The 19898-nt window shown below is 43.9% G+C and overlaps 2 protein-coding genes and 1 long non-coding RNA gene across 7 annotated transcripts in view; all 3 read left to right on the top strand.

Moving 5' to 3' along the window:
- The first annotated feature begins 1246 nt into the window (after window positions 1–1246).
- On the top strand, window positions 1247–2095 carry LOC134132819 (uncharacterized). The gene is made up of 4 exons (XR_009956998.1): window positions 1247–1345; window positions 1439–1465; window positions 1706–1728; window positions 1813–2095. It is a non-coding gene; the product is annotated as an uncharacterized LOC134132819 (long non-coding RNA).
- A 1383-nt stretch (window positions 2096–3478) lies between these two features.
- esyt1a (extended synaptotagmin-like protein 1a) lies at window positions 3479–17032 on the top strand. The gene is made up of 31 exons (XM_037479348.2): window positions 3479–4356; window positions 5210–5251; window positions 6628–6762; window positions 6999–7072; window positions 7211–7283; window positions 7388–7477; window positions 7550–7605; window positions 9165–9285; window positions 9494–9670; window positions 10108–10190; window positions 10354–10402; window positions 10681–10770; window positions 11869–11964; window positions 12050–12121; window positions 12195–12281; window positions 12414–12563; window positions 12826–13008; window positions 13096–13272; window positions 13363–13445; window positions 13528–13576; window positions 13668–13757; window positions 13989–14084; window positions 14290–14361; window positions 14442–14528; window positions 14650–14796; window positions 14976–15100; window positions 15275–15367; window positions 15471–15602; window positions 15690–15795; window positions 15907–15956; window positions 16063–17032. Exons 1-31 carry the CDS (start codon window positions 4030–4032, stop codon window positions 16088–16090), a joined length of 3240 nt encoding a protein of 1079 aa, XP_037335245.2. The 5' UTR covers window positions 3479–4029; the 3' UTR covers window positions 16091–17032.
- A 756-nt stretch (window positions 17033–17788) lies between these two features.
- fmnl3 (formin-like 3) overlaps window positions 17789–19898 on the top strand; it is a 23081-nt gene continuing 20971 nt past the window's right edge. For all 5 annotated transcript variants that reach the window (XM_062565054.1, XM_037478930.2, XM_037478931.2 and 2 more), the window contains exon 1: window positions 17789–17914. In XM_062565054.1, the coding sequence (XP_062421038.1) occupies window positions 17801–17914 (114 nt within the window). In that variant the 5' untranslated portion in view covers window positions 17789–17800. The remainder of the gene's footprint in view (window positions 17915–19898) is intronic.

Below are 19898 nucleotides of genomic sequence, written 5' to 3'. Positions count from 1 at the left end.
ACATATAGATGTATACATATATATATATATATATATGTAACTTGGATATAATCACTGGAACTTTTTTACTCAATGTTTTGCGTACTGTATTAACAGAAAGGTTTGGTTGTTTGACCAAGAACTACATTATTTTTTGTAACACAAAATGCACAAGCCTTATTTTTTTCTTACATGTTTAGATATCCAGTTCATTTAGAAATGTATAACTCCTCTATGGTGCTAAAATTACGCTTAAAGAGCCACCAGGAGCCTATATAGTTTGTTGTTAATTGTTGTTAAAAGTAATTGTTTACATTCTTTATTAATACTGCTGAACTTGTTGAATGTTTTGCTTGAAACAGTATGCCAAAAAAATCTATAGATTTTTTTTGAAATTGTCACATACACAACACATACAGTATATGTTAACAGTATAAAGCTTTCTTTAAACGTTTATGTCATAGCACATATAGAGCATTTTAATCAATAGCTGTTAGATATTTTGTGTTTTGATGTGAAGTTTTTACTTTTTTCATACTACAACATTTTAGTGCGATATGTTGTATCCAGATCCATTTGAAGATTTTTATTTCATTTTGCTAAAAGTTTTTTTTTATAGATCTAAAGTTTAAAAGCATTTCAAAAGAACAGATTATGTGCTATTTTTATACTTCTTTTGATTGTGGAAAAGCGTTAATGTCTTATGTTCATGTACTTTCCATAGCAACTTCTACTCAATAAAAGCAAAAAACACTTCAACTGGGTCCTGTGTGAAAACGTCAGTCATCTTAATCCATTTCATTTTTTTCTAATATTAACTTTCAGGGCAGATCTTGAAATCTCATTAGCACATAGATTATTGTTTAATCCCGTAATATGTTTTTTGTGATATAATTAATTATTCAGGGTATTAACAAATGCATAATTTATACTAACATTTTTTAGTTTTATGATTTTTGTACTGCCGAGAAGATTTGGGTATTTTTTTCTTGAGTGCAACCCATAAACTCAGCTATGCTGCTCATCAAACAAAGAAAAAATGAGCCGAACACAAGTGTCCTTACTCTTTCTTTAGCTTTGTTTATGTCTATCAATCAAACATAGTCACCAATCACATTTAATGATGTGCTTAATGCTTGAAATTCGATTCTTTAAAAATTAAAATTTGCTGCGTACATAATACAAAGTACTGTAGAACTAATATATAACTGCGCATTATAAGCACTTTATATACACGCATTCAATTCTAGTAAATCTCAATTTCCCACGTTTTACTGATGTCCAATGAAAGTGACGTAGCCAATCCTTATAAAAACGTCGTCGCCAGGTTATGACGTACTTCACTGAGACGATTCGTTGATTGTCGGTAAGGAACAACCATCCGTGGTAGAATCCAAGTTTATCATCTTCATTTAAAGTGCATCGATCTAATCCGTAACATTTTCCCTTCTGTTCACAGCCTCCTGTTCTCGACATGAGAGCTAAGGTCTGTATTTTACATCTGTATGATCAAATAATCGTTGTTCATGGTGGCGCTAACATTTGCTAGCTAGCTAGCTAACCTGTAGATGACGGGCCAGGAAAGCTCGCGGTGCATTTGCTGTCGGTTCAACTTGTCAGAAGGACATTGATCGATGTTTGCATTCATTTTGTTCCTGCGAGCTTTTGAAATATGCAGGAATTGATCAAGGAAAATGTAACCTAACGTTGTACATCTGTCTTGCAGTGGAGGAAAAAGCGCATGCGCAGGTACGAATATATGCCTCGTGTTTCTAATGCTTTTTTAAATGTCAGTTTTGAGGGATTTTCTCATTGCCTAGTTTCTTGTTAAAGGCTGAAGCGTAAGAGGCGAAAGATGAGGCAGAGGTCCAAGTAAGCTGTCCTCCCCGCCATGGCCGTGACGGCACATGGTGCCCACAGCCAGACCGGGGAGCCCCGCTCCAGATCCAGGACCCTCCCGATGTCAAGTCTGTCAGTGGTACCCATCTCAACGCGAGGCAGCGGCGCTGCAGCGGCTGATCCAAGACCTGCTGGACGACAGGCTTTTCCTCGGACATTCTGGAATCTTTAATTCCTCAACTTTTGTAAACTGTGATTAAAGGTTTTGGTTTCTAAATTGCTTCGTAAAACTTGTTTTATTTTAAATTATTGGCCTTCAAAGCCTTCCATGCAACCAGGCGTGGAATTACGAATCGTTAAAGCAAAAAGGTTTTATTCAAGCCTCAGAAAGCGCACAGGTGTTATTGTAAGGTTTTTTTTTTTGTGTAATCAGGCCCATTTGTGCTCATTGCAACAGGGCCATGACTTAATTACTTACCCCCCTGGCATCTCTTATGGTTTTGCTGTACAAATGGCTTGTTGGTACATTTACCTTTCCCCTTCAGCGACTATCCCAATCATGTACTGTTACCACAGTGTAAAATTAAGTATTAGTTAAAGTTGGCAGTTTTACATGGATGAGGTGTAATTTGTGAATTTATGGGCATATGCTGGCAGTCCGCACTGGTAAACTAAATCAAAGATCCTTGTTAAAACATGTTGAGGGAACTGACTCCACACTGAAAAGCTGGTATTCCTTAAAATACATTTTACTTTCAAAGATTGCTATTAGCAGTTGGATGACTTTATGCTCTCATAATACTTAAGCTCCCAGAGCATGCTACACGACCCATATTTACTCCCTAAATCCCACTTTTTAGAGTATTGCATAGTTTAAAATACAAGGTCCAACTTTGACATTTATAAAATGACTTGTCCGTGTTCATTGCAACATCCCAAATAACATCCTGTCACTTCTGCTTCTGGAGAACAAAACAGCCACATGACAAAAATCATTCCTGAGATGCAACGATGAGGTTGTTTGTCATTCATTGTCGGTCTTGTTGCTGCGCACATGATGGTAACATTAGCATTATGCACGCTCGGTGGCATAATTGTTGAGCAGTACACACATGACACCTTTCTAGGACAAAAACATCAATATTGCCACCACGATATGTGAGATGTTGAACTGAACTGACATACCTTTGTGTAACATTTGTAGTCATTGAATTGCGCATTCTTTGTGGCTTTTAGGCCACATGCTGAAATGAGCAAATATGGAACATTGTTACTGTAGCTTGACTGACTGCATGAATGTGTCTTCATGGATGTGTTTACATAAAGGATGAGCTAACCTTGTCACCTGCTGTGCAAATAGCTATAACTGGCCGTATCCAGGCAACGGGGGGGCTGTTCAGTTTTAGTGGCCGAGCAGACGTAGATCATTTAACATTATACACGTGCACATCCTGCTGGTGTTAGGACTCTGCCGTGCGTGCATTCTCTCCTATAGTTTTTCGGAACGGGGGGGGGTGATCTATGCCACTGGATAACAGCAACACGGCTTTCTGTCAACCAACCCGTTCACGCTGTCACGCTCGCTTGGAAAAGCCGCAGCAGTGGAGAGGAGCGCTTGCGCGCGCAGCGAGGTCTGATCCTGTTGTGTAAAAAAAAAAGAAGAAGAAGAAGAAGATAACGGGTCGAGCACCCGGTGCATTATATCAGTAGTTTGCTGACGGTAGCCTACTGTCACGCTGAATAAAACTGGCCCTTGTGATGTCCCCGCGTGTAAATAAACATCTATTAGTTCTCGTTTCCTTTGCTCTCAACACGCTCCGCCCGCCAGAGTCTCCGCGTGACGCTACGAGTTAATTCCAGGGTTTATCTTTCTACTGGATTACAAGTGAAGGAAGGGCTTCAACCAGAGCGCCCCCCCCCCCCAACACACACACACACACACACCCCGCGGTTCTTGGTCTTTGCTTGCCCTGCGATGTGAGGGTAGTCACTTCAGTGCACCCTGCGGAACCGAGAGGCAGCGCGGCGGAGAGACGCTGCTGGTCATGACTTAACCGACCGAAGCGCGCGCGCGCCCCGTGTGTCGTTGATTGCTCGATGTGTTCTCCATCCTAAACGGTAATTAGTCGTCCTTGGTGCGTGCCACTCAGTCGCAAGCGGCATTGAAACCGGAGGCCAGGTCGAGTCGGGGAAGTCGAACTGATCTTTGCGATGCCACCCGCGGATGCAGAGCCGGGCACGAGCGGAGGCACGGGGACCGCGGCCCCGGCCTCAGCCATCCAGACCCCCGGCGAACGCGCAACGAGTGTCCTGTGGTCCTTTGCGAAATCCCTGGGTGTTCTTCTACCCGTGTACCTGGCCGGTTATTACGGCTTCAGCATCAGCATAGTCCTCTTCGTGCTGATGATTTACATGGGATGGAAACACAGCCGCCTGGAGAAAGTGACGAGGCTCAAGTTTTCTATGTTCCTTCAGGAGAACGAGAAAGCCTTCACCAGCGAGAAGGCTTTCAGAACCAAACGGGATCTACCTCCCTGGGTAAGCACTGCCTCACCGCCTGCCGTGCCCATTCTTTGCTGTTTTTGATCACCTGCCACATCGGACGCAGCCATTTGACTTGCATGTGAGCTACTTGGAATCACTGTGATGGACTCTGGCATTTATGGTCCTCATGCTTACTGTCTCTCCAGAAGCTCCAGACTCACTTACATAATGCTTTCTTACAACCCCACGCGTTTTCCACCCGGCTCCATATTTAGACATTTCTTATGTGCAGTGCCAGAGGAATTAGTCTCACACGCTGCCACCTAGGAATGTGTTTAAATGTCAGATGTGTACTTGTACCGATGGGAAGGTGGAGAGAACCACAGCAGCATTGACTAGGGCATGCAGACAGGGGAATGCATGTGTATATATTTATATACATTTTGGTATTGACCTTATCTGGCTCAAAAAACCTGATGACTCATAAACATACTTCAGGGCAGAGGCAGTGACCATGGACCACCATATCTGGAAAGAGAGCAAAAGAGAATAATCTCCCTCTCTCCCTCTCTCTCTCTCTCTCTCCCTCCTGCTCTCCCTCTCTTTCTCTTTCTCTCTCTCTCTCTCTCTCTCTCTCTCCCTTTCTGTATCTTAATCTTGAGATCACATATCTCTCTGGTTTGAAGGAAATGCTGATGTGCATGAGGTGTATTTCCTTAAATTTGGACTAATCTTTGTAAGTTGCGTCTTCCTGTGTTCTCTCTCTGCTTGAAGGTAGATAAGATCTATAGTGAGTGAGCCGGGCAGCTGTATAATCAAACACTGCTTTGTGAAACCAACACATCTAACTCTTCTCAGAGCTGGAGGTCATTTGTGTTTATGTCTGACCAACATTACCTGTCAACAGGTCAACTTTCCAGATGTGGAAAAAGTGGAGTGGATTAATAAGGTATGTTTTACATCGGATCAACAGTTTCAACATGCATGTACAACGTCTTCTATGCTTCTTTCAGCGGAACTCTTCAACGACAATTGTTTTTTCTAGATAAATTGTTTTCACAACACCCTGAGCTGGGGAGGGGGGGGGGGGGGGGGGGGGGGGACACCTCAAATGTATTACAAAGACACTTGTGAGGATTTTTAAGTGACCCGTCTGCGGTTGCAGCCTCTCGGTGAGCAGACTATCTTCAGCTGTATAATTAAGAGTCACAGAGAGTGGCTCAGATGGTTTTATAGAACTCTATGTCTCTGTCAGCACGGTAACCTCGCATCAGCACAGGGCAACGTGCGGACGTGAATACTGATTCATTCAAACCGCCCTTCAGCAGAGAGAAGTGCAGTGGACACAGTGTGACAGGAGCCCACATTGCAGGGAGGCTTTTTTGCTGGACAACACACGTCGTTCCTCGAGGCTTTGCACGTGTGATCCAGCTGCTCACACTTAGCCTCCTGACTCGCAGCCACAAACAAATACGTATCAAAATGCTACCGCTTGTTATTATGCCTTACAACTGGTAAAAATTGAAAATGAAGCCTGTGGATTGCTCTTTAATAAAACGCATTGCCCCTCAAGGAATGTCAATAACTGCATCATAAATAATGAAGGATTCTCTCCTGGAGCCGCGGCCTGTTAGCATCACCAGTTCCACGGGGACTTTTGGAGGTTAGAAGATCAGTAAACAGCAGCTGACAGGGCTTTGTGCCAAGCACTAACACCTCATTCGGAAATGTTACAGGGTAATAACACTGATACACTGAGTCAATTCATCACATGGGCTTCCATAAAGGGAACGTTTTTCAGGAAATTACCAAATTATGGACTTCAGTACAATGTTCTCCAAATGAACTGCACTTGCAAAAGTCAAAAGTCTTTGGGTTTGTGGTAACTCTGTGTGTCTTCGTATGTGCACGGTTCTCTGGCATTTCCTGTTTACATGATAACACATTGCAAGTAATTATACAAAATAATACATTGTTATGGACAGTGTTATGTTACAATGCATGCACAGTTGATTACCTGTATTTATACCTTACTTTATACTATTCTATGAATCTTGTGCAACACAACTTTAATGCCACTTCATGCAGGATGTAAAGTCGAAAGACGAGGCTCGTAGTTAGTAAAAAATGGGTTTATTCCATGAAAACAAAAAGATTTTCACTGATACTGTAAATTGTTATATATATATTTTATCTTTTAAAGGGAAAAACAAAATTGATTTTTGCAATGACGATCAAATACAAAAACTTTTAACGACACAACATACAAAAGCATTGGAAAATGGCGGCCAAGACAAGCGCAATAATGAATGTTCTGTCATGTAGATCCTGCAGCAGGCGTGGCCCTTTATAGGCCAGTATCTGGAGAAATTACTGGTGGAAACCATCGCTCCTGCCATCCGTACCTCCAGCATTCATCTGCAGACTCTCAGCTTCACCAAGGTCAACATAGGAGACAAGGTATCTCGAGGGTCCCTCATAAAAAGCAGCAATTTATTGCGTTGCATGTTTTACGGCCAAGCAAAGACAGTCCAACACGGAATGTTAATGTAAATGTGGCAATGCAGCGCCAGTGTTACTGGCTCATTCACATTCATTTCACGTCACAGAAAATGATCGCATTCACGTGGCTCTCTGCTCGTTAAGTCTGCATCGGTCCTGTTTGCCGTTTGTAACGCCAGCTGTTGTGTTCGCAGGCTTTGAAGGTGGTTGGTGTAAAGGCTCACACAGAGAATGATAAGAGACAAGTTATGTTGGATCTGTACCTGAGGTAATGCATCGCAGCTTGTGTCCTGGTCTCTTACAACAGATCATTGTCTTCTTACAACAACGTAGCTCATATCCGCTGCTTCCTGTAGTGAAGAGTGCACCTTCATACTTGCAAACACGTGTGCTCTTCTGCATTCAGCTACGCCGGTGATGTGGAAGTTAACGTAGAAATCAAGAAGTACTTTTGCAAAGCCGGAGTGAAAGGAGTCCAGGTATAAGAATGCCTATTCTAAGATATTCTCACATTATTAGCGACAGATATCTCCTGTAAAAAAACACCCTGTACATATGACATCTTCTCCACTTCTCCACGCAGCTCCACGGGAAGCTGCGCGTGATCCTCGAGCCTCTGATCGGAGACGTCCCGTTGGTGGGAGCCGTCACGATGTTCTTCATCCGCAGGCCCGTGAGTGTGGCACCAGTGAACCACGTCTGATTCGCACACTTGTGTTTTTATAAGTCTTTACCTGTGTCACAGAAACTGGACATCAACTGGACCGGGCTGACCAACCTGTTGGACATCCCCGGCCTCAAGTGAGTTTATGCTGCAGAGCTTTGTGTAAATTGTCTTTTAGGGTGCGGCTGCATTGATCTGTTGTGGTGTTTATTTTGGATGTATTTCATTTAAAGAGGAGTGACTGTTTGTAGAGTGGAGCTGAGAACGTGTTGACATGCAAGATAAGGGGGCAGTCATTTTTTGATTGGATGATTTATTTAGCTACAAGAATCTCTCAGGGTTTTCTGTCAATTTAAAGGAGTACATAAACCATCTGAGACAGATATTTCCTCTCTGTTTGATGATGGATCTGTGTGTTTCCATCTTTGTGTGGCAATCTCAACAAATCATGGGAAAGGACCAAAACCAACAAATAATTGATCATAAGAGCCAAGGCCTGACATAGTTTATTCCTGTGAGCCACAAATACTTTGTGGAGCTCATTTTGAAAACACGTCACTGAGTCACGCTGTTGCACAGGGTAACATGTTGTTTCATGAACAGGGGCACTGTATTTTATTTGAAGTCAATCCCACACACACAACCTGTGTAGTGCGTAGGACTTTTGGGGATTAGTGGCAAAAATGAAATATAGTATTGCCAACTATAGTATTGCTAAATGTTTTAATTGGTATTTGATCCCCTAAAGCTAATACTTGTTGTGTCTTTATTACCTTCATAACAACTGGTCCTCCTCACAGAGCCGGTCATGTTGCACCGCCTTGTTTCTACAGTACCTTTAGATACAAATTCACTTCAATTCAATGGACCATCAAATATGTATTAATTCGCGACAAAATATAGTCCTTGACAAATCCAATATATAGTCCTCTTCCAGGTTTTCTAAAAACAACAATGCCCAGTTGTTACCTCTTAAAATAAAGCATATATTTGTGAACCTCTTTTGTATTAAAATGTCCTACTATAAATGTTGTTAGTATAAGCAAATGGTTCCTGAGAATAACACACATCGTAGAGAAGTTGGAAAATAGATGTTGGTTTTGTTCTTTTCATGGTGTTTGTTGATAATAAGAAACATATTGATCCATGCCAGCCTTATCCTTAAAGTTGTTCAACTTATGCCATATTCTTGTTCTAGCAATTATTTAGTATGTATTTTATGGCTCCATGCATTCATATGGATATAGTTATTGAGGCCCATTATGTAAGGTCAGGGAACAATGTAGAATAAGCTACAGAAAAATGTACTTTAACGTCAAAATAATCTGACGGTCTGATAAAGAATGAGGGAATTTAACATTCTTATTCGGTGTTTTTCTGGTGGCTTATTCTACACTGTGTTATCTTATATGATGCACTAATATGAAGATCAAAGCATTATCAGAGGTGTACATTTGTTACTATAACTTCTCTCTGATGATGCTTTCAATGACAGTGTGTCATTATTTGACTAATATTATTAGACAACATTAACCAGCATGATTTCACAGAGAACTGTGCTGAGAACATGGATATCCTGTTATCAATGCATGTTCATATTGCCAGCAGTAGTACATAGTCACTGTCTGTCTGTGTGTCCCACCCCTGTGCCCCCCCCCCCCCCCCACCCCAACATCGTCCTTGCATTCATTTGCAGTGCCATATCGGACACTATGATAATGGATGCAATAGCCTCCCACCTGGTGCTCCCCAACCGCCTAACTATTCCCCTGGTGGCCGACCTGCACGTTGCGCAGCTCCGCTCCCCTCTCCCACGGGTAACTGTCTCAACGACGAATGACCTGGAGAAACACTGAACAACACAGTCTGAAACCGCCGCAAGCAAACACACGAAAGTCACAGAGTTATACAGCCTATCCACAAATTTGAAGGACAAGAACCATGCGTCCATGTTTCGTCAGGGAGCCATTTGACTAACGCTTCCTTTTGTGCGCGTGTTCTCCTGCATGCGTGTGCACATGCTAGGGAGTGGTGCGTATCCACCTGCTGGAGGCCGAGGACCTGACCGCCAAGGACACGGTGATTAAGGGCTTAATCGACGGCAAGTCGGACCCGTATGCTGTTCTACGCGTGGGGACCCAGATTTTTACCTCCCATCACGTGGACAGCAACCTGAACCCACAGTGGAGGGAGATGTATGAGGTGAGAGTGACATTCTCTTTCTCCAGAATTGAGCTAAAAGAGAAGTGTTGCAATGCCCATGTTTTTTTTTTAGGGGGGGGGACGTTATAGCTTCCCCTTGGTGGCCTTGCTTTGTAACGGTTGCTCAGGGCAGAGTTAAAGTTATGCGAGTAAACAAGATTTTATCTGTTATTCTGGTAGCCGGAAGCTTTTGCATCACAGATAAGATGTTCTTGCCAAAACGGACGCTTCTTTCTTCTTCATGGTTTATGAAACCTCAGCCTCAGTTGAATTATTATGTGATGAACTCCTAACATCTACCTGGTTCTTGCCATTGTGATTCTGTGTGCATGTCCTCGTGTAATTGTGCAGTACGTGGCTGTATCTATATTTGTATATTTGTTGTGTGGATTGTGTATTTGTCCATTTATGTGTGTGTGTGTGTGTGTGTGTGTCAGGTGATTGTCCATGAAGTACCTGGTCAGGAGTTGGAAGTGGAAGTTTTTGACAAAGACCCAGACCAGGATGACTTCCTGGGGAGGTAGCTCACCCATTCTCATTCATTTACTCTGTCTCTATGTGCTTCTCATGTCATTCTCGTCTCTGCCATCGCCACATCGGGCCATGAATTGATCACTTTAGTCTCTGTGATTCATGGCTTAATTGATCCTCTCTATCTGTCTCCATCTCCGTCTCTCACTCAGGGTCAAGGTGGATCTTGACATCGTAAAGAAGGCCAGAGTTGTGGATGATGTAAGTAGTAATACTAATGTTAGATATAATGCATCGTTTCAGCACTACATTTATTAAATGTGTCTCCCTCAGGTCCAATAATAATCAGCTAGCACAAGAATGCATTTGTTAAAATGTCTTACTCTGGAAAACACCGTTTAAACCCTGCAGCGATCCGGTTAGCCTGGGACATGCAGACCCCACGGGGGGGGGGGGGGGGGGGGGCTCCTCGTGACTCACCATCTTCTGCCAGAAGAGAAAGAATGTGTGTTTAACGAGCCCCTTGTATTTGTAAATAGTGGTTCAATCTGAGGGACGTCCAAACCGGCTGCGTCCACCTGCGGCTGGAGTGGCTGTCTCTGCTGTCCTCTGCTGACAGACTGAGCGAGGTGAGCGTTTCTTCGGCCCAAAAGGGGCCGGCCTTTGGGTGGCGACGTGGACAAAATTCAGAGTGTACTGTATGTTATTTTTTATTGTGGGCCATATATACAACAGAGAAAATCTCTGTTTTTAGACCGTAAAACCGTGTGGGCCAGACGGCACATTGCTGACAAACTAAACTAAACACACACTCAAATGACGCCTTTGGAATTGTGAGTTGGTGATTAATGTAGTAATCAAGCTGTTGATCAAAATGTCAGTGACGTGTAATGTTGAAACAGACAAGTAAAATGTGCATACATTGTTTTTTATTAGAAATCTGATGAACCCATGTTTCAGCTCTGTCATTTGGAAATTGGCAGCAGTTGACTGGTGAGGTGCTGGTGGGAGAGACAGTGGTAACATGTAGCCAGATCAAAGTGAGAAGGTTGCAGTTAAGCGTTAATCATCATCTTCAGTAACGGATCCACCAGTTAAATAACCTGTGCCATAACATATAAATGAATGTTAAAAATCTACAAACTCTTATTTTCTAGGCTAATTTTAAATTCAACCAAAAAAAGAAAATCCTTCAGTTTGAATTCAACATTATTTAACCTTTTTTTTCAAATTCAATTTAACTGGAAAAGATTCCGTATCTTTTTCTCAAGTACCATTGTCCAAATACTGATGTAAAAGAGCAATTACAATAAGCTACAGATTTAAAACACAAGGAAACAGGTAACACAAAATATAAACAACCACGTAAACGATCAAATCCCACACACAATCTGAAGTGAACCTTTAGGTTTGAATGCCGAAGGCTGAAAGGACTCCAGGTTTTGTAATGTTGTCGCCTTCTGACAAATGTTGTATTTGAGCATAGTTGGGTTTGCATACTTTTACCGTATGTTTTATGTGCTCTAATATGTTTTTTGTATTGCACCTCAGCGACGATAAAGACTAAGAAATGTAAAATTAAACTATTAAGATAAATAAGATGTAAAACAATCTATTAATAGTAGTCTTGATCTTGTTATTTAAAGTATGAAATTAGTTAAATTGTTGCTGGCCTCTGGTTGGCTTTTGGGCTTTTTAGGGTCTCAGACTTTGTGTTCTTCTGCCAGGTGATCCAGAAGAATCAGAACTTGACCACCAAGACAGCTGACCCCCCATCTGCTGCCATCCTTGCCGTCTACCTCGATCAAGCTCACGCATTGCCTGTAAGATTATCTCTATTCAATCAGGACCCTCTCATGTCTTGCTTTCCCATCGGTTGCCCACGGTGATGCATTTAATGTGTTGTAGATGAGAAAAGGCAATAAGGACCCAAGCCCAATGGTACAGATTTCCGTTCAGGATGCAACTAAAGAGAGCAAGGTAAGGATGCAAGCCGACCCTTCTCAGCCCATTGAACAGAACGCGTAGTTCATCTTTCTGCTCCTTGCTGCAGACGTGCTACGGAACCAACGGCCCCGTGTGGGAGGATGCCTTTACCTTCTTCATACAGGATCCCTCCAAACAGGACATTGACATTCAAGTAAGGCATTTAGTGGTAGTGGTAGTAGTAATAAGTAGTTCAGTAAAACTGGCGTTGTGTTATTTCTGTCAATATGAGCTGTACTTCATGCCTTTATCCCACCTCTTATCCACCCAATCTTCTGTCCCTCAGGTGAAAGATGATGACCGAGCTTTATCCCTGGGCAGTCTGAGCATCCCTCTGACCCGCCTCCTGGCCTCTCCTGAACTCACCATGGATCAGTGGTTCCATCTGGAAAATTCGGACTCCGCAAGCCGCATCTACATCAAATTTGTGCTTCGGGTCGGTGTTCCACACATAGACTTAGGCGCCTCTTTCGTCTCTCAAACTTGTCGGTATAGTTAATATGTAAGATTCACACAGTTTGGGAAGGAACCCAACCAACCCAACCCCATCACAAACAAATATCAATACCCATAGTCAAATACCTAGGTGTCTCCTTTCTGCCTCATCATTTGGGAACACTGTGTCTTTGCAAATAGAATAAAACAGAGAAAGAGAAACCTGCATTTAATTACATATTTATTTATTTATTCCCTGCTAGGTTTTGTGGCTAAATGATGATGCCACTCCCACAACTCCTTCCCCGAGGCCGTTGGACCCCGGGCCTGGTGTGGGTCAGGGTGGAATCACATCCGAACTGAACCCCATGGGGCCCGGCGGCTTAGCTAAACCTCAACCAACAAGACCACAGCACACCACGCCCGACCCAGAGTTTGCAACTGAGGTAAAAACACACCTGAACAACAGCAGACACACACACACACACACACACACATTACAGGAGCAATCCCTGCCCGTGTTCTGCTCACAGGGAGTGCTGCGAATCCATCTGGTGGAGGCCCAGAACCTGATAGCGAAGGACAACTTCATGGGTGGAATGGTAAAGGGGAAGAGCGACCCGTACGTCAAGATCCGCGTAGCTGGCATCACCTTCCGCAGCCACACCATCAAGGAGAACCTCAACCCCATGTGGAATGAACTCTACGAGGTACCGCCTTGGTTTAATGCTCCTCGACTCATCGGATTTGCGAGGCGGGGTCTCAGCTTAGATTTTATGTATTCATTTTCTATGCTTTAGGTGATTTTGACCCAGCTTCCTGGTCAGGAGATCCAGTTTGAGTTGTTCGACAAGGACATCGATCAGGATGACTTCCTCGGAAGGTGCGCCCCGACATTACAAATGAAGGTTTCGCAGCATTTTGTCTACGTGTCTTTTTGACTTGAGTCTTTCGGTCTTTCGCAGGTTCAAGCTCAACCTGCGAGAAATCATCAGCGCGCAGTTCATCGACACGGTGGGTGGCGCGCGGGGAACACATCATTCAGCAAATGACATTTGCACTTGTAGCCTTACCTGGACCCTTTGTGTGCCACTATTGATTACAGTGGTACACTCTAAACGATGTGAAGTCGGGCCGAGTTCGCCTGGAGCTGGAGTGGCTGCCCAGAGTCTCTGACCTCCCAAGGCTGGAGCAGGTGACACCCTCGCTCGCTTTCTCTTTTTATCGAATTCTCTTTTTACTGTACTTGAATATAGTACTCACGTAGAACTGTAGTTTAGTAAAACCCAGACAACTTGACAGTGCATGAGTTCAAAAAGAATAATGCGGCCCAGAGTAGATGGTCTACATAGATGAGTGTATTCATGTTCACATCACGTTGCTAAGGAAATACTAACCACCACTTGGGGGTGTCGGCTTCCTACAGATCTTGCAGTACCAGTCGCAGCAGTCGTACCACAACAAGGTTGTGCCCTCATCCGCTGTGCTGTTTGTGTATGTGGAGCGCGCCCACGGCCTGCCGGTGAGGTCATGTCTATGAGTCCTTGGGGCTCTATTTGTTTGTTCGTTATGGTGGCTGGGTTATTCCTCGCCCCTTAAGAATGCAGAAGTACCATTGTTGATTTAGTGCAAATGCTTTGAATAAAACAATGTAGTGTTCCCAATTATGCTACATGACATATCTCAGGGTGCAATGTGTCTTGCCGTACATTGTTGTTTGCGTTTAGTTGAAGAAGAGCGGGAAGGAGCCGAAAGTCGGCGCTGAGGTTACCCTCAAAAGCGTTTCCCACAGGACCAAGGTAGGACCATGACATCTGAGATGAGCCCGTGTGTGCCAAAGAGAAGAGGGAATGATGCGCGGCCTTCCCTCCTTCCTTAGATTTGTGAGCGTTCCACATCCCCTCGATGGGACGAAGCCTTTCATTTCCTGGTCCGGGACCCCAGAGATGAGACCCTCACGGTGAAGGTGAGAGTCTTAAACAGCAGCTGTATTTTTCATCTTTACATTTCCACACCAATGTTCCTAAAAGGGCAGTGTGAAAAGCACTCGTGTTTGTGTGTGTGTGTGTGTGTGTGTGTGTGTCCAGCTCTCCCACAGCTGGGGTCAGGCACTCGGGTCCCTCACGATTCCTCTCAGGGAGGTGCTGTTTGAGCCGGGCTTGGTGCTCGACCGCTGGATAAATCTGGACGGAGCTCTGCCAGAGAGCCAGATGCTGCTGAGGGCCACGCTCAAGGTACGGAACGACACGTCATTCTCATTCTCTTCCACATTACCAACCCGTTTCACCTGTGAACGGAGCTACACGCTGAAAACCATCCGCGGTGTGTAGAAGTGAGTCTTATTCAGACGTGAGGTGAACCGTTGTTATGCAGCAGTGATGCGACGCTGAGCTCGGCTGCGTCTGTCCGGCAGGTCTTGGACACTCAGCTGGCGGTGTGTCGCAGGGCTCCGGGTGACGTAGGTAACGACGGCGGAGGAGAGGAAGGCCTTCCACGATGGGTGCCTTCCCATCTAGACCTCAGACACAGATTCTCAATGTGAGTCACACCAGTACCAGTAGCGATATCTCATTGTATTCACCGTCTTCCGCTGTAAACACTGCAGTCGGGGGTTTTCACAGTGGTTTTTTTTTGCATTTTGTCTATATTTGTTCCTTAAATATTCAAAGACATCCTTGTAAAATCAATCGCATGTTCTACACTGTTTCTCAGGGCTGAAAGTACAAACTCAGCAGGCCAGGTGAAGCTCACCGTCGGCTACTCCGTCGAGGAGAGCAGGCTTTTCGTCACCATCCACTCTTGCAGGTCTCTGTATGACACATGTCACTTCTCCTTCGTGGCCTTTTGGACCTGGAGCCCTGCGTACCGACACGTGTTGTGTGTGAACGTGATCGCTGTTAACCCACAGAGCGCTTGCAGCCTGCTCCAAGGACGGCGCAGACCCTTACGTTTCCTTCATCCTGCTGCCTGACAAAAAGGCCACCACCAAGAGGAGGACCGCCACCAAGAAGAGAGACCTCAACCCCGAATTCAACGAGAGGTAATGTAAACCGGGTAAACACGCGGGATGGTGAAGAAGGGGAAGTAGTTAGTTGACTTCTCTCTCTCTCTCTCTCTCCTGCCGTAGGTTTGACTTTGACTTCTCTCTGGAGGAGTCCACACAGAGAAGACTGGACCTGTCCGTGAAGAACAGCGTCTCCTTCATGAGCAGAGAGAGGGAACTCATTGGCAAGGTACGTAATGTCTTCTGAAATTGAGTTAACCGTCCTCACCTAAGTGCCCTGGTATCATGTGAGACATGTAAAAGTGAGACATCTTCTTTTGCTTCTCCTCTCTGCCCTCAGTTGCAGCTGGACCTGGACCAAATTGACCTCAAGGCTGGTGTTACACAATGGTAATCATTTAAACAGCTAATGAACGAGACTACACAACATGATGATGTTCTTTTTACTTTTAAATATTATTCACGCAAACATATTGTGTCATTTCTGTTTTTCCAGGTACGATTTGGTTGCAGAGACCAACTAGAGGACTCGGCGGTTGGATTCAAGTCTTATTTCATGTTAGGTGTTGCTTTTGTGATCTGTAATTTGTGTGTTTGTATAATCGGCTTAAATGGACATTCGCCCCTATCACTGAAGAAAAGAAATGAAGACATAACTGCTCCAAAAATGTCAGTATTTATGAAACTTTACATGTAGCTTGTCATCCGTAAAGTGTTCTGTGGTGAATTCCTGCTGTCTTGGACAGATTCTTCAGTAGAATATTTTAGGTGAATCGATATTTGATAATAATGCAACTATGTTGCGCAACCTACCGAGTTTATATGCGGTGAAAAGCATGTCTCTTTGAATTTTATTCACAAAAGGGCTCATGCTGTTGTCAATTTCTTGAGCTATGATATATGTTTGTGGAGTTACAGCAACTAAGAAAGATTTCTTTGAATTTCATTTTTTACAACTTTCAAATGAATCCCAATATTATTTTTGTTTGTATGTGTTTATATTATTGCAAAACTGTGCACAATTCGTCAGTGTTTATGAATTATGTTTCAAATGAAGTTTTATATGTTTTACCCAGAGCTCTATTAAAGTTGCTTTTATAAATCAAAGTATTACAAACCTACATCCTCATGATTACCATTGCAGACAGTGGTATGAGATTGTAAGCATAGTCTAAATCACTGAGCTTCATGAAAGCTGAAACTTTGTAGATGTGTTGGTAGCCTAATGCAACAGGCTGAAGCAGTCAGCCATGTTTAGACTTCAAGCAAAACGGTTATGACCTTATGAGAAGAAAGCTAATATTCTACACCAGCAGTGGGACAAAGGCTTGGACACTGATTGGTGAGGATGGAAAGAAAATGGTGTTTAAGGACTGAAAAAACAACAACTGCTGAGCTTTGACATTATTTGAACATATCATCGTGTATCTGCTGAAGTCGTTGATTAAACTTTGCGCTCTCATGAATCCAATCCGGCTTGTCACTTCATTTCCGTGTACTTTTTGTTTTTGAACCAAGCATTAACGCAGTTTGTTTTGTACGGGTGAAACGTCATACTCACGTGTGGCCACTAGGTGGCGACAACGCGCCGACAAACCCTCACTGATCCGCCCGGTTCGGCGTGGGCTCGCTGCTTGCAGCCGCGAGGGGCGGGGAAACAGAAGATCCCGCGACTGACAGGCCTTTCAACCAACAGGAGCATCGCCTCCGCCAGCCAGGGGCGGGACCAGAAAGCTAACCTGCCCTCTGAGTGGAGGCAAGAGCAAAAGGTTTTGATCCGGATCACAGAAACAATAATGAATGGAAACACGTCGTAGCCAAGAAAGTTGATCACCAACTTAAAGTAACTGTTGCTCGGCATTTGAAAGTTGTCTGGCGCGAGGGGAATATCCGTTTTAAGTAATGGATTGGCCTGGGAAATTAGTGACCACTTTCTGGAAGAGAAAGCATCTGCAATCTGAAAGTATTTATTTTTAAGGGACGCTTCTGTGGAGGACACTGTAACCCTAGACGCCTTAGTGTAAATGGCATTTGGAGGCAGTGATACGAGATTACTGCGCTGTCAGCGGTTTATCTCGTTTTCGGAGATTTGCTTTTATGGATTAATCCGTTAACGAAGTTTTTGGGGGAATATTTTTGATTTTCTTTTGTTCTTGCTTGGATTATTGCCACTGGACAAGGATTCAGATTGACCAGAGGATCCAGCACATCTGGAGGGGGGGTGGGGGGGTAAAATGGGTAATATAGAAAGCGTGGACGGCCAGTCGGACATGAAGCATCACATCATGCCTCTCAAGGTCCCCATGCCTGACCCCACCGAGCTGGAGGAGAAATTTGCCATTGTTTTGGTAAGTTGTGATCGTCTCAGTTTGCAGTTCCAAAAGTTCAAAAGAATGGTTTATTTTAACTTCAGGTGCTCTGACTCCATCTGGCTCATGAAGTAACCATTTACAGAATCCCAATTGAAAAATAGCAGCAGCGTAATGAACGGAGTTAATTTCCGCCCTTTAGTTTTTGTCTAATTTTGAAGTTGACATGAAATTAGAATACGTGTATTTACATTTCTGCATCGTCCATTAAGAGGGTCTGACACTGTCCGACCCGTGCTGTTCCGCCACCCCCCCCCCCCCCCCCCCTCCCGCGGTTCTTTTGTCTCCCCTTAAACTGCGCGTTGGGCTGCAGTCAGCATCGTACTGTACATCCTCCACGGAGCACATCTCGTTATTCATCGCTTTGGCGCCGTTTGAAAGTTTTTTTTCGCCGGGAATCAACACAGCTGCAAAAAAAGAAGAAAAAAAACAGCATTTTCTGAATTCCCCTCTCAAAACTCCCACAGCCGAAGAGGCTCTCCTCCCCTTCACACTTTGTATTAATGCGCACACAGTCAACACGCACTTCTGGTAGCTTTAAAAGTCTTCTCTCTTTCTTTTTCTTCTGTTTTTTTAAAGGACAATCATGTGGCTTTAGAATAACATGACTAACAGATTTGGGAGTTGGTTGCTGGAGTTGGAACTATCCAAACCTGTGAATACTGGCAGCCAATTAACCAGAAAATACTTGTATCATCAATTATTGGATTCAACTAATGTTTTATTACCACGGTGGTAATAAATCATTAGTTGAACCCACATAATGGGATTATGTGAGCAAGGGGTAACAAGACAATATTGACAGCTGATGACAGATGAATACAAAACATTAGAACATACTTCACAAAACATGACTTTCTTTTCTTCAAATGTAGTGTTTTTTTCTTCTCTTGAAGGCAACAATCACAACACATGAGTTGTACACTTTAAAATCCCAGGCAGGTGCATCACACCAGAAGCCTCTCAATGATTCGGTGTGCAGCGTGTAAATTGGATTGGACCTTGCCTCATCTAACGGGTCACAAGCCCGAAAGCCTGGCAAGCGCACACCTAAAGTAAAGCAACAATAGCACAGTTAAGAAATACAAGATCGAAGTTTGCTTTAGACAGAAATGGAACATTTCCCTCAACAAAAATCTGATAAAGATTCTTGCATAACGACGCCTCGTTGACCTTTTCACTGTGACCTAGTGGTTGGATATCTTTCAAAAGAGCTATTTTAGCTGTCTTTGTTGTGTGTGTGTGTGTGTCTTTCCACATATGCACCATCCAAAAAGAGAAGCCATTCGTGGCCCTGCTCGGTGGCCGCCGTGCCAAACCTCAGCTGTTTACCACGATTCTGCACCGTACAACGCCGTCAGCGCCGCGGGGACCGGCCTTAAGTCGGGTCCAGCTTCGCGTAGCTGCTTCATCGCTTGGGCCATTTTATATCACGTTTCTTTTCCCCATAGGGTTTGAAAGGAGATCAACGTATATCTCGTCTTGAGACTGGGACATTTTCCCGTTGTTTAGCTGCCCTGCGACACAAAGTCACTCCCTGTTATTATGTTCAGCCATGCAGAGCGTATGATTTTTGTGCAAGAGGCAGTAGACTCAACATTTTAGTTGTCTTTTCTTCAAGCTCTCCAACCGCACCCTGCGCCATAGTAGCCCCGTATTTCCTTTTACTTTGTGGGAAAGAACAACGCGCTTGTATATTTTAGTGTTCCTATCAGACAATGGATTTCTCTCTGCCCTGCCGGCCCCTTGTTTGGAGATAACGGCACATCAAAAGCTCTTAAGGATGAGGCCTTGCATCTGTTGTCTGGAAGTGACTGTAGAGAATCATAAACTTCAAAAATAGCTTTACTCCACTTTTTCTAAATTTGGCTGGTTTCGTTCTTCCGTATTTGTAAGCAGGGCCTTAACCGCCTCAGAAATAACACGCGTCATGGATATTTTGAAAAGGGTAAATCCCCCTTCT

Source organism: Pungitius pungitius, chromosome 1 (assembly GCF_949316345.1).
Source record: "Pungitius pungitius chromosome 1, fPunPun2.1, whole genome shotgun sequence".
In the NCBI taxonomy this organism is placed as follows: Eukaryota; Metazoa; Chordata; class Actinopteri; order Perciformes; family Gasterosteidae; genus Pungitius; species Pungitius pungitius.
The sequence above is the reverse complement of the archived record's forward strand: the minus strand, read 5'-3'. Positions and strand labels throughout refer to the sequence as shown.

Excerpts from the sequence above, each read along its gene's own strand:
- esyt1a (XM_037479348.2), top strand. The coding sequence starts at position 4,030 with ATGCCACCCGCGGATGCAGAGCCGGGCACGAGCGGAGGCACGGGGACC. Across the intron at positions 12,122-12,194 it reads ATGCAACTAAAGAGAGCAAG|ACGTGCTACGGAACCAACGG; the intron begins GTAAGGATGCAA and ends TCCTTGCTGCAG. Across the intron at positions 14,085-14,289 it reads AGCGCGCCCACGGCCTGCCG|TTGAAGAAGAGCGGGAAGGA; the intron begins GTGAGGTCATGT and ends GTTTGCGTTTAG.